The following is a 14479-nucleotide window of genomic DNA, read 5'->3' as shown; positions in this document are numbered from 1 at the left end:
TTCTAGCATCTGGCATCTTCTTCAAGGTTTTCCTTCTGTGTTTTAAAGTTTCCCTTAGGATGCTTCTCACTTTCTAGCTTGGGTTCTTTATCACACAGACACACACACACACACACACACACACACACACAGACACACACACACAGACACACAGACACACAGACAGACAGACACTCACACAGACACATACACACACTCACACAGACACACATACTCACACACTCACACAGACACACACACACAGACACACACACAGACACACACACACAAACAGACACACACACAGACACACACACAGACACACTGGCTCTCTTTGGAGTTAACCAAGATCTTTGAATTTTTTATTAAGCTTTTAATAATGTATGCAATTTATAATATTTTGAATCTGTTGTTTCAGGTTTTTGTTGTTGTATTGATTCTTTCTCTAGAGTAGGGGTTGGTAAATTTTGCCTTCTTAAAGAGCTTCTAAATTTCACTATATGAGATGGTCTGGAGAGATGGACCTTGGCTCAGTTCCCAGCACCCACGTGTTGACCCAAAACCACGTGGGACATAGCTCCAGGGGATCTAATGTTGTCTTCTGATCTCCATGGGCACTGGATACACATGTGGTGAACATACATACATGCAGACAAAATATGTATACACACAAAATATTAATAAATTAAAATGAAAATCATCCAGTTTTTTTTAAAATTTCAGCTATGTGACAGGGATATATATGGTTTGAGAAATTTTACCATTGTGTGACGTTTATAAAATATATTTATACAAACCTCGAGGGTATACAGATCAAATACTTGAAGCAGCCTCATGACTTAATTGAAGAATATGATAACTATGAGATGTGTGAGGCTGCTGCCAACATAACAGCATGCCCTGTGCCATTTGTGTGTCCTGTGCCACGGCGGCTCCTATGCCACAGCGTGCTGTTCTTTTTGTTGCTTTAAACAGTCAATGTTTGCTCACACACCGACTCCGTGCTTCTCATTCTCTCTTTCAGCTCTGTGTTCCACGGAGGACCATTTTCTCCAGACTTAAGAAGTTCTTTGGAGCATCTCTCACTATGGGTCTTTGGTAATCCAATGGCCTGCTTTCATTTGAGAGAAAACAACATTGGCTTCCAAAGGACTCTTTCACTGAGCTCTAGGTTGGTAATTGGATTCTTCCTCCGTGTCCACTCTTCATCTCCTTTCCTCTCTTCCCTTCCCTCCTCCCTCTCCCTCCTATCCGCATTAGATGTGTCACTCAGTCACCTTCTATTTTCTGTGGACAGACCTCAGCCTTCCTCAATGTTGACCATTTGGAGAAATGTATCCTTTTTTCTCAGACCAGTTTCAGAACAACACTTGTTTTATTTGTTTGTTCTGTTTGCAGCCAGTTTCCCTTATATAATATTTCCTTTATATTCAGTTTTCCCTTCCAGCCACTTTGTCTTTCTTGGTATTCTCCAGGCCACATTTCTCTTTTCTGTGGACCAGTATGTCTCCTCCATTTGGGAACTCTGTGGGCATCATCTGTTAGTCATCGACTTATCCTTTATTCCTTATATTGTTTACCTCCAGTCCATGAAAATATGTGACTTTGACTTATCGGGGAACTATCCAAAGATTGGGAGTCAGGCTTATAGCCATGTCTCTCAATTTCAGGGATGTCCACCAAGCCTTTTGTTGGGGCATGGTCCCCCAAATGAAGGCTGACCTCGACACTTGATGTTCGTTGCACACACATGTTGAATTCTTGAATACCCAATTCTTCCCATAACATCTTTCCCATGACTTATAAGCTGTGTGGTCCATGAATTATAAAACATTGCTTTTTGGATATCTCCCATTTTTTTTTTTTGTAAATTCTACATTTTGAAATGTAGAGTTCATAATCTGGCATCTCAGAATAAGTTGGAATTGTGTGATAGGAGGAAAACATGCTGTTTCATATAAAATGGAAATTCTTCTTAAAGCTTTGCTCTCTGGCTCTGTGGGACCCTGATATGTACTTGACTTTGCTCTTCGTGTTTGGCACACCTGGTATACGAATGGCAGCAAAGTTAGCACCTGGGGCTTCTCTTTCACAATTGACAGCTCTGCTCTATCTTTGCAGCAGGAGAAGGATGCAGGACTTCCTCTGGAGAAACCACAGCTCTCTTACCGAGTTTGTCCTTCTAGGATTCTCTAGTAACACACGGACAAATGGCATTCTGTTTGGCGTCTTCCTTCTCCTCTACCTCACCACGCTCCTAGGCAATGGGCTCATTATCACCTTGATACACATGGACTCCCGCCTCCACACGCCCATGTACTTTTTCCTCAGTGTCTTATCCATTCTGGATATGGGCTATGTCACCACCACAGTGCCCCAGATGCTGGTACATCTGGTCTGTAAGAAGAAGACCATATCCTATGTTGGATGTGTGGCTCAGATGTACATCTTCCTGATGCTGGGAATCACCGAGTCTTGGCTGTTTGCAATCATGGCCTATGATAGGTATGTGGCCATTTGCCATCCCCTCAGATACAAAGTCATCATGAGTCCTTCGCTGCGTGGGTCACTGGTAGCCTTCTGTGGGTTCTGGGGTATCACCTGTGCCCTGATATATACTGTTTCTGCTATGATTCTTCCCTACTGTGGCCCCAATGAGATCAACCACTTCTTCTGTGAAGTGCCTGCTGTCCTGAAGTTGGCCTGCGCAGACACCTCTCTCAATGACCAGGTAGACTTCATCCTAGGCTTCATCCTTCTCTTGGTCCCGCTCTCCCTCATCATTGTTGTCTACATCAATATCTTTGCTGCTATCTTGAGAATCCGTTCAACTCAAGGGAGGATCAAGGCCTTCTCCACCTGCGTGTCCCACATCACTGTGGTCACCATGTTTTCCATCCCGTGTATGGTTATGTATATGAGGCCTGGCTCTGAGTCCTCCCCAGAAGAGGACAAGAAGCTGGCTCTGTTCTACAATGTCATCTCTGCCTTCCTCAACCCCATCATCTACAGCCTTCGTAATAAAGATGTGAAAAGGGCTTTCCTCAAGGTGGTGGGCAACAGAAAAGGGTCAGGGTGAAGGCTTGGGAGTTGTGAGACTAGCAGCCTCCTGGAACAGTCTCCATGCAGCTTTCTGTAAAGGGGAAGTCTTCCATAGTGACACTACATTACATCCAGTGAGTTGACGTGGTTCAATGTCACTAACTACTGAAGACTTTATTGGGGTGCCACTGTGTATTATGTGTACTCATTTGGAATATGATTCTATATGATCACAGAACATTTGGCATATGATCACATATACAGGTTCATAAAACTCCATCTGGGTATAGAACTATCCCACCACCACATAAGGTAACATTGTATATGGTCCCCAATTCCAGGCTCGAATACGATGCCGTTGTTATTTACTCCTCCCCCCTTCCTCATCTTTTGACTGTTACATCAACAGAGGTCGTATGTGATGTCAGGGTGTCTGATTTAACTCATCTTAAAACCCCTTTGACCCATCTAGAGTGTTTTGTATAACAGTAGTATGCTTGTATTTTTGCAGTCGTGTATTCCATATCGCCACAGTTTAATTTGCCTACAATAGTGATAGTTTCTGTTCTTTGGCTATTCCATATAAAGTTTCTATGGATATTTGTGTGAAGCTTATCTTCTCTTTTTAATAGTTTTAGAATGACATTTGCTTATTTATTGTGGGAGGGGACACGTGTGCCATGATGCACTTGTGGAGACTGAAGGACAGGCTGTGGGTGTCAGTTCTCCTTCAGTCTACCATATGGGACCTGACGATCAAACTCAGGCGGCCAGACTTGGCAGCAGATGCCTTTGTCTGCTGAGCCTCTCTCCCTGGCCCTCACAGGCAGACTTTTGGAGAAAGGTTTTGTTTTTCTTTTACCTCTAGAATAAATACATAGGATGTGAATGACAGGGTATGTATATAGTTATATGTATATATACCCTGGTATGTATATAGTTCAGTTTGTAATAATATTTTAATCAACTCCACGTTAGATGCTATTTCATACATATCAGAGTGCACTTAAACAGGTGCTGTTTAAGGAAGGCCGTGCAACACTGAGAATCCTTACACTCCTGGAAGGATGTAAGCCGGGTTACTGCTTCGAAAACAGTCTGTCAGTTCCTCAAATATTCAATGTAGAGGGCCATGTGGTCCATCCATATTAATCTCAGATACATACCTAAAAGAAGTCAAAACATACACCAGTATGCAAAAATGTACACACTTGTGGCTAGAGAGATGAATGAGTGGTTAAGGGCATTGGCTGCTCTTCTAGGGAACCCAGATTTGATTCCCAGCATCCATGAGATAACTAACACCTATCTATAACTCCAGGTCCAGGGGAGATGCCCTCTTCTGGCTTCCATAGGCACTGTACACATGTGGCTTACAGACATGCATGCAGGCCAAATATGTAAAAATATATGTTTTAAAATGTATATACTTGTGGTCATAGCAACTTTATTCATGCCAATTAAAAAGCAAGATCATCAACTCAAAGCCTGTTAGCTGAATGTGTAAATAAAATATGGTATGTCCACATAATGAAATGCATTTTGCACTGGAAGAGAACAAATACAATATATGTAATATACATATATGCTACAGTGTTGATTTGTCTTGGAAAAATTAAAGAAGATTGTTGCAAAAATTTATGTAGCATGTCATCACACTTATATAAAATATCCAGAATAGGCAAAATCTTAGGCAGAGAAGGTAGATCCACATACTTGTTGGTCCTAGGGATATGGTGGGGATGGAGGGGCAATTACTTTTATAATTATGGCATTTCTTTTGAGGCAATGAAGATGCTCTAAGACTATATCATTCTAATGGATAGGAAACTCCGTGGATGTAGTAACATACTGAGCTGTATACATGGACTTTACAGTGTATGGATTATACCTAGATGAAGTTGTTTTCAAACAGAATGTGCCAGTGTGCTTTTTGAAGAGACTGTGCAATCTGACACTTGCTTTGAGTATATGAGCTCCCATTGCTCTGAGTGTTGCCCTGAGGTACGTGTAGTCAGTATTTTCTTACTTTAGTCAGTCGCATAGGCTAAGCAGCATGCTTGGGGCACGGTGAGCATCTGTATCTGATTTACCCATAAGGATGCTGAGTTTATTTTACGTGCCTGTTTCCCTTCCATTCTACTCCATTCCATTTCTAAGTACTTGCTCCAAGTTCTACTTAGTAATTGGAATAAAATTTTAAACTATTTCTTTAAAAAATTTATTTTTGTATGTGTATGCATATGAGGAGAGAGGGAGAGGGAGAGGAGAGGAAGAGACGGGGAAGAGAGAGAGAGAGAGAGAGAGAGAGAGAGAGAGAGAGAGAGAGAGAGAGAGAGAGAGAGAGAGAGAGAGAGAGAAAGAGGGAGGGAGGGAGGGAGGGAGGGAGGGAGAAATATATATATATATATATATATATATATATATATATATATATAGAGAGAGAGAGAGAGAGAGAGATCTTTTTAGACAAACTTTCCCGATGTGGTTGAAAATTACCTTTAACTTCTGATCCTCTTGCCTCTGTCACCTGAGTGCTAGGGTTACAAGGCATGTGTGTCACTGTGCCTGGTTTCGTGGAGCGCTGAGAATTGAACCTAGGGTTTCATGCATGCTGGGTACATGCTCTTCTGACTGCGTTATGTCCCCAACCGTTTTGTGGACTTTAAAAACAGGACCTCATACAGACCAGGCTAGCCTCAAACTTGTTTGTGTAGGCTACCTTTGAGCTCTTGATCCTACTTCTACTTCCTTGGTGCTGGGATCACAGGGGTGTGCCCTATAGCTGAGAAGAAGCAACCTAAGGAAGAAGGGGTTGTTTAGGCTCGCTGAGCACCATCCATCACGCTGGGAAGGTGTGGTAGCTGACACGGATCAAGGCGGTGGCTGTGGCAGTGGGAGGCTGCTTGGTTCACATCTCTGCACACCAGAGACCATGCTCTGCGAACTGGAGTATGGCCAGCCTACATACATCAATACCTGCCCTTTACTAACTCATTCCCTCCAAATAGACCCCACTTCCTAAATGTTCTTCTATACCCCCAAATAGCACTATCAGTTGGGGACCAAATGTTCAAACACATTATCCCGTGGGGTATTTTTATACCTACACCCTAACAGTCATGTCCTTCCCCCGCCACCTCCCGTCTTTTCTCCGTCTATTGTTTCAGTGGGTGATTTCTGTTGATGGATCTTGGAGGTCACTGATTCTTTCCTCTGCCGTATTCTTTGGCTGATAAGGCAATAGAATACATTACCCAGTTCTAGCATCTTGCCTTGTATGTCCACTGCTCCCATTTTTTAACCCTTTCAAATTAATTGATTCTTAGACTTAGAGCAGTTTTAGGTTAAAAAAAATTGCATAGTGAAGGGTTTATTAGATATTCCTCCATATCCTGCATCATTAGCATCTTGCATGCTGCTAATTAATTTTCACAGGAAACAGAGATGTGCTGATGGAAAAGGGCTGACTTCGTGACTCTCTCCAGCGGTTAGGAGTTTTACTATATAATTTCAGCCTTGAAATATATTAATAGCTGTTAATGGTATAACCCCGACCTGTTTATTAGCTGTTTCTTGCTTTTTGTTTGTTTGCTTAGCATCCTGTGAATGTTTTCATTGCAGAATAACAACCAAAAGATGTTTGTCAGCCACTGTCTTAGTTAGGGTTTCTATTCCTGCACAAACATCATGACCAAGAAGCAAGTTGGGGAGCCTTGCTCAGCCTACTCTCTTATAGAACCCAAGACTACCAGCCCAGGGATGGTCCCACCCACAAGGGGCCTTTCCCCCTTGATCACTAATTGAGAAAATGCCTTACAGTTGGATCTCATGGAGGCATTTCCTCAACTGAAGCTCCTTTCTCTGTGATAACTCCAGCTGTGTCAAGTTGACACAAAAATAGCCAGTACAATTGACCCCTTGTCAACTTGACACACAAACACATCACTAGTAAGCCTCAACTCTTACATTCTTATTCATCCCCAAGATCTAAATAACTTTAAAAGTCCCACAGTCTTTACATATTCTTAAATTTTCAATCTCTTTAAAATATCCATCTCTTTTAAAATCCAAAGTCTTTTTACAATTAAAAGTCTCTTAACTGTGGGCTCCACTAAAACAGTTTCTTCCTTCAAGAGGGAAAATATCAGGGCACAGTCACAATCAAAGCAAAAATCAATCTCCAACCGTCCAACGTCTGGGATCCAACTCACGATCTTCTGGGCTCCTCCAAGGGCTTGGGTCACTTCTCCAGCCATGCCCTTTGTAGCACACACGTCATCCTCTGGGCTCCAGATGCCTGTACTCCACTGCTGCTGCTGCTCTTGGTGGTCATCTCATGGTACTGGCATCTCCAAAACACTGCATGACCCCTTCAGTCCTGGACCTTCAATTACAACTGAGGCTGCACCTTCACCAATGGCCTTCCATGGCCTCTCACAGTGCCGAGCCTCAGCTCCTCTGCATGACCCCTTCATGCCTTCAAAACCAGTACCACCTGGGTGACCCTTACACATTACCAAGTCCTGCTGCAGAAGGAGTACAACCTTGCCTATCTCTGGAACATAGCCTCTTTGTGCTTTCAGAAAACACTTCCCAGAAGATGTTACCTCAATGATGCTGGTCTCTTCTTAATCACTGCTAATTTCTTAGTTCCAGCTAACCAGCATCAATAGTCCCAGTAATGCAAAGTTTTTGCTTTAGTAGTTCTGGTATCTTGTTAATCACAGCTGATTCTTCAGCCCCAGCTAACCAGAACTACAATATCTTCACAATAAAAACAGCAATGGCCCTGAAGAGAGTCTTTAATTTTCCCTCTGAAATTTCACAAGCCAGGCCTCCATCTTCTGCACTGTTCTCAACATTATCTTCCAAGCTCCTACAAAACATCTGACAGAGCTCTTAACAATGAATGGATCTTCAAGCCCAAAGTTCCAAAGTCCTTCCACAGTCCTCCCCAAAACATGGTCAGGTTGTCACAGGAATACCCCACTCTGCTGGTACCAACTTGTCTTAGTCAGGGTTTCTATTCCTGCACAAACATCATGACCAAGAAGCAAGTTGGGGAGGAAAGGGTTTATTCGGCTTACACTTCCATACTGCTGTTCATCACCAAAGGAAGTCAGGACTGGAACTCAAGCAGGTCAGAAGGCAGGAGCCGATGCAGAGGCCATGGAGGGATGTTCTTTACTGGCTTGCCTCCCCTGGCTTGCTCAGCCTACTCTCTTATAGAACCCAAGACTACCAGCCCAGGGATGGTCCCACCCACAAGGGGCCTTTCCCCCTTGATCACTAATTGAGAAAATGCCTTACAGTTGGATCTCATGGAGGCATTTCCTCAACTGAAGCTCCTTTCTCTGTGATAACTCCAGCTGTGTCAAGTTGACACAAAAATAGCCAGTACAGCCACATAGGATACCGATATGTGCCAGTACCAGAGGGTGTTGCTGTGGCTACGTATTATAGAGGTGTTTCCAACTCCTTCCAAGTCTTTCCTGTTGTGACTCCCATTGTGGAAAGGTTACTGTTGCTTTTCCTGTTCTTCTGATACCCACTTTCTCGGGTGTCCTAACAATGGAATAAGGAGACTGAAGGTCATGGCCAGATACCTTTACTGTTCCTGATACATGATGGCAGCAATAATCTTACAAAAGATCAATTTATATTCATAGCAGCACTCTGAAAGCCCATTTTTAAAAATAGCTTTCTAAAGAGTGAGACCGGGCTGGAGAGATGGCTCAGTGGTTAAGAGCATTGACTGCTCTTCCAGAGGATATGAGTTCGAATTCTAGCAACCACATGGTGGCTCACAACCATCTGTAATGAGATCTGATGCCCTCTTCTGGTGTGGCTGAAGACAGCTACAGTGTACTCATATAAATAAAATAAATAAGTCTTAAATAAACAAAAAACAAAAAACTGGGGGCATGCTGGTTGGTGGTGCATGCCTTAGAAAAACAAAAAGAGTGAGACCTGGGGCTAGGCAGAAGCTGTGCTCAGTGGTTAAGAGCTCTGGCTGCTCTTGAAGAGGACCTGGGTTTGTTTCCCAGTGCTCACATGGTGGCTCATAGCCATCTGTAACTCCACTTCCAGGAGATGGGATGCCCTCTTCTGTCCCCTAAGCTGGAGGAACACTCATATATATCCAATATATATAAAGAACTCAAGAAGGTGGACTCCAGAAAATCAAATAACCCCATTAAAAAATGGGCCTCAGAGCTGAACAAAGAATTCTCACCTGAGGAATACCAAATGGCTGAGAAGCACCTGAAAAAATGTTCAACATCCTTAATCATCAGGGAAATGCAAATCAAAACAACCCTGAGATTCCACCTCACACCAGTCAGAATGGCTAAGATGAAAAATTCAGGTGACAGCAGATGCTGGCGAGGATGTGGAGAAAGAGGAACACTCCTCCATTGTTGGTGGGATTGCAAGCTTGTACAACCACTCTGGAAATCAGTCTGGTGGTTCCTCAGAAAACTGGACATAGTACTACCAGAGGATCCCGCAATACCTCTCCTGGGCATATATCCAGAAGATGTCACAACCGGTAAGAAGGACACATGCTCCACTATGTTCATAGCAGCCTTATTTATAATAGCCAGAAGCTGGAAAGAACCCAGATGCCCCTCAACAGAGGAATGGATACAGAAAATGTGGTCCATTTACACAATGGAGTACTACTCAGTTATTAAAAAGAATGAATTTATGAAATTCCTAGGCAAATGGATGGACCTGGAGGGTATCATCCTGAGTGAGGTAACCCAATCACAAAGGAACTCACACAATATGTACTCACTGATAAGTGGATATTAGCCCAGAAACTTAGGATACCCAAGATATAAGATACAATTTGCTAAACGCATGAAACTCAAGAAGAACGAAGACCAAAGTGTTGACACTTTGCCCCTTCTTAGAATTGGGAACAAAATACCCATGGAAGGAGTTACAGAGTCAAAGTTTGGAGCTGTGATGAAAGGATGGACTATCTAGAGACTGCCATATCCAGGGATCCATCCCATAATCAGCTTCCAAACTCTGACACCATTGCATACACTAGCAAGATTTTGCTGAAAGGACCCAGATATAGTTGTCTCTTGTGAGACTATGCCGGGGTCTAGCAAACACAGAAGTGGATGCTCACAGTCAGCTATTGGATGGATCACAGGGCCCCCAATGGAGGAGCTAGAGAAAGTACCCAAGGAGCTAAAGGGATCTGCAACCCTGTAGGTGGATCAACATTATGAACTAACCAGTACCCCGGAGCTCTTGACTCTAGCTTTATATGTATCAAAAGATGGCCTATTCGGCCATCACTGGAAAGAGAGGCCCATTGTACTTGCAAACTTTATATACCCCAGTACAGGGGAACGCCAGGGCCAAAAAGTGGGAGTGGGTGGGTAGGGGAGTGGTGGGGAGGGTATGGGGGACTTTTGGGATAGCATTGGAAATGTAAACGAGGAAAATACCTAATTAAAAAAACTGTAAAAAAAAAAAGAAAAAAAAAGAACAAATTTTAGCAAAGAATGAGACTCTTCCTCAAAAATATCAATCAATCAGAATTATCTGATGCCAATTTTCTGAAGTGTTCATTATCTAAAAGTTTATTTTATTTTACTACACACACACACACACACACACACACACACACCAATAGACAAACAGACACACGTGCGTAGGGTCAGTAGGGGTCAGTTCTTTCTTGCACCATGTGGGCTGTAGGGCTAGAGTTCAGGCTTCTGAGTGTCTGTCTGCTCAGACATTTCCCCCTGTTTTCCCTTTATTCTTTCCAGCCACTTACAGAACCCAAGAGTATCACAGCTCACTGATGCATAATGGGCCATTGCTCAATAATGAATATAAAGAATTAAATCTATGGGGCTGGGGAGATGGCTCAGTAGTTAAGAGCACTCACTAGCTGCTCTTGTAGAGGACTTGGGTTTGATTCCCTGTACCTACATTGGTGACTCTCAACCATCTGTAACTCCAGTTTCAGGGGGAATCTGATGTCCTCTTCTGGCCTCTATGGGCATTGTATAAATGTGGTGCACAGACATACACGCAGGCAAAACATCCTGACATGAATAAAATAAGTATTTAAAAAGAAGTGTTTTAAAAATAGCAATACTTGCTTAAAGAAACTAAAATATGTCAGGCTCTGTAGTAGGCATTTTCATATATAATCTCATGTAATCATTGTACCTTCCCTGCGAGGAAGAGTTAGAAAACTCACAGTAGTTAAGTGACTTGCAAAATTTGCATACTTAGTAACTGGTAAAACATTATTAATCACTTCTCTTGTTACTGTGACCAAATATTTGACAAGAGGCAACTTGAGGGAGAAGGAGTTTGTTAGGACTTACGGTGTGAAGGGACACAGGCCACCAAGGCGCAGAAGACATGTGTCAGGCAGCTCTATTCAGGCATGTGTGCAGCTGGGCCTTCCCAAATCTCCTGACATCTTGGTGTGGCAGGACATGGGACCATGTTATAAAAACCAGTGACTGAGTTTCTCTAGCCTGCCTTCATCTCCTAAAGGTTCCACAACGTTCCTAAACATGGTTGCCAGCAGGGGACAAAGTATTTAAACACATAAGCCTCTGAGGGGCAGTTCACATTCAAACTCCAACACTGATTCTCTAGCCCTGATCTGTCTGGCAGTAAATTCCAGGTTCTTGACCACCGAACCCCTTTCCCTCATAATCGCTTCAGACAGCGTCACTCAATGTTTGAGTGCACTCCTCTTCCACAACCTGGGAAAGTGTAAAGAGCTGTCTTTATGGTATCTGGATCTTGCATATCTCATGGAAAAGTCCCTGGGAAGACGGTGACTGTAAGTCCAATGTACAGTTTTAAAGCTGCACTTTGGAGCCCCACTCCTTCCCACCAGTTTAAAGAAAGCATTTTTTCACGTCCTTGTTCCTTAGACTGTAGATGACAGGGTAAGGAAGGCTGTAGCAATGTTATAGAAAAGGCCATTTTCTTGCCACTGTTTGATAAGGAGCCGGAGCCAGGACTCATGTGCACAATGCTGCATGAGATGGCAAACATGGTGACCACAGTGATGTGGGAGGCGCAGGTGAAGAAGGTGGCCTTGTTCCTCCTCTGGGTTGAGCGGATCTTCATGATGACAGTGGAGATGTTGGCATAGACAATGGCAATGAGGGAGAGAGGGACCATGATGACATTGAAGCCTATGATGAAGTCCACGAAGTCACTGAGGGATGTGTCTGCACAGGCCAACTTCAGAACTGCAGGGACCTCACAGAAGTAGTGATCAATTTCATTAGAACCACAATAGGGCAGTCGCATAGCAAAGAAGGTACACCACAGGCCACCCACCACACCATAGGTGGCACAGATACCCACCATTAGGAGACACATCCCTTGGCTCATGATGACCTTGTACCTTAGCGGGTGGCAGATAGCTACATACCTGTCCACAGACATGATGGAGAGAAGCCAGGATTCAGTGACCCCAAAGAGGAGGAAGATGTACATGTGGGCCACACATCTTGTAAAAGAGATGGCTCTCTTCCTGCTGAGGATATGTGCCAGCATCTGAGACACATATGGAGAGAACACCAATGAAAAAGTACGTAGGTGGCGTGTGAAGGTATGAGTCCTGGTGGATGATCGTGAGGAGGCGGCTGTTGCTCAGGAGGACCAGCGGGTAGAAGAACAAAAAGAAAGGGAAGAGCAGAGGATTGGTCCTGGGGTCGGGGGTGAAGCCCAGTAAAATGAATTCTGTCACAGTGATCTGGCTGAGTTCCTGCTTTCCTGTTTGAAGAGATTTCAGACACGTGATTCTCAAAGCATATCAGGGGTGTGCAGGGCGTATGTGTACCCATTGTCCGTTTACACTGAGGGCCCCAGGAGGCTTCGGATTGGCAAGTGGGGGTACTGAGGAGTAGTTCTCATTTGATACTGAGATTTGGCCAGGGCTTTACTGGTACAAATGGCAGGAGCAGTACAGGCTAGCCCTATAATGTGCTTTCCATTCTGGTCTGTGCCTAGGATCTATCCACTTCTCCTACGAACACAGCCCCATGTCCCTCCGCTCCTCTCCCTACTTTCCATTTTGTCTCAGAACCACAGAAGATGCTAGGTCTTACATGGATAAAGAGTAGGATCAGGGTTGGTACTTTCTGTGATTTGAGTTAAAGGTTTTTGGTTTTGTTTTTAAAAATCATCGTTAGGATTTAAAAGGGGTGTGTGACACACATGGAGGTACACACAGAAGCCGGAAGAAGACAGCACATTCCTTGGCGCTAACATTGCCGGGAGGTGTGAGCCATCCCATATGGGTGCTGGGAACCAAACTTGTGTCCTCTGCAAAAATCACAAGTGCTGTTGACCCCTGACATACACCTGGCATTTTAATGTAAGTGTGGAGCTTGAGGTCATCACACCTGCGTGGCAAGCGTGTAGCCAGCTGAGCCATCCCCTACCTCTCCACACCCAGTCTTACCTGGCACCACGTGACACCTGCTCTCCTAGAGTCTTTTCAGCCTTCTGTTTTGTGAGCCATCCCAGAGACATTTAGCGGCTTCTTCAGAAACCACATGGACTTTATTTTAAAATTAAACCGAGAAGCACCGAGCCTCATGCAGAGATTACATAGCAAAGGCCATTTAATGGGAGCCTGCAGGCCCAATATTCGCTACAGATGTAGTTTGTCTGGGTTGCTGTTGTTTATTTGTTTTTCTTTTTTTCCTTTTTTTTGTTTTTGTTTTTTGCTTTTAAATTAACTGATCATATTTTAAAACCGTCATGCTTATGCACACAAAACTGGACCTTTAGGATCACAAATTAGACTTGAGCCTGTTCAGCCCTTGTTTCTATACTCAAAAGTGGCCTAGAGACGAGTGAGTGTCCCTGGCTTTTGCTCTCCTCCTGAATAGAGCGGGAACTTCTTACTCTTGACTCCTTTTTTCTTTGTTTTTAAAAATAGACTGGGTTTATATATTTACATTGCCTGCTTAGCCCCTATAGCATATGAATTTATGGTCCCTGTCCTCGTGATATGCTCGAATTATGTGCTGCTGTGATAACTGTTAAATGATCTTCAGAAAAATTTTATTTTGTTTACTTTTATTTTTATTTTGGAAACAGAGTCTCTGTGTAGCCCTGGCTGTCCTGGAACTCACTCTGTAGACCAGGCTGGCTTTGAACTCAGAGATCTGTCTGCCTCTGCTGGAGTGAAAGGGTGTGTGTGCTGCCATACCCTGCCTGTCTTCAGAAAATTTGTGCCCCAAAAAAGGTGGGTAAGAGAGGGGACAATCAGAAGGCCAGGGACAGTCATCCTGAAGAAGACTGGTACCAGCCAGGTTTCTTTAGCTCTGTGATGTCCCTCTCCAGAGCTGTATGAACATCCAGCACTCTCTGTTGATGCCTCAGGTTGGAGCTGGGCAGTGGCGGCAGGAGCCACAGGAGACTCTCACACGAGGTGCCT

The 14479-nt window shown here is 43.7% G+C and overlaps 1 protein-coding gene and 1 pseudogene across 1 annotated transcript; one reads left to right on the top strand and one right to left on the bottom strand.

Moving 5' to 3' along the window:
- Nucleotides 1-1124: 1124 nt before the first annotated feature.
- LOC110289148 (olfactory receptor 2A12-like) lies at nucleotides 1125-3058 on the top strand. The gene is made up of 2 exons (XM_021155327.2): nucleotides 1125-1150; nucleotides 2101-3058. Exon 2 carries the CDS (start codon nucleotides 2111-2113, stop codon nucleotides 3056-3058), a length of 948 nt encoding a protein of 315 aa, XP_021010986.1. The 5' UTR covers nucleotides 1125-1150; nucleotides 2101-2110.
- Nucleotides 3059-11732: 8674 nt separating this feature from the next.
- Nucleotides 11733-12875, bottom strand: LOC110310743 (olfactory receptor 2D2-like; annotated as a pseudogene).
- Nucleotides 12876-14479: the final 1604 nt, after the last annotated feature.

The sequence above is a fragment of the Mus caroli genome, unplaced genomic scaffold, assembly GCF_978045245.1.
Source record: "Mus caroli unplaced genomic scaffold, Mus_caroli_1 scaffold_6, whole genome shotgun sequence".
NCBI lineage: Eukaryota > Metazoa > Chordata > Mammalia > Rodentia > Muridae > Mus > Mus caroli.
Note: the sequence above shows the minus strand (reverse complement) of the source record. Positions and strands in the feature narration are given on the sequence as shown.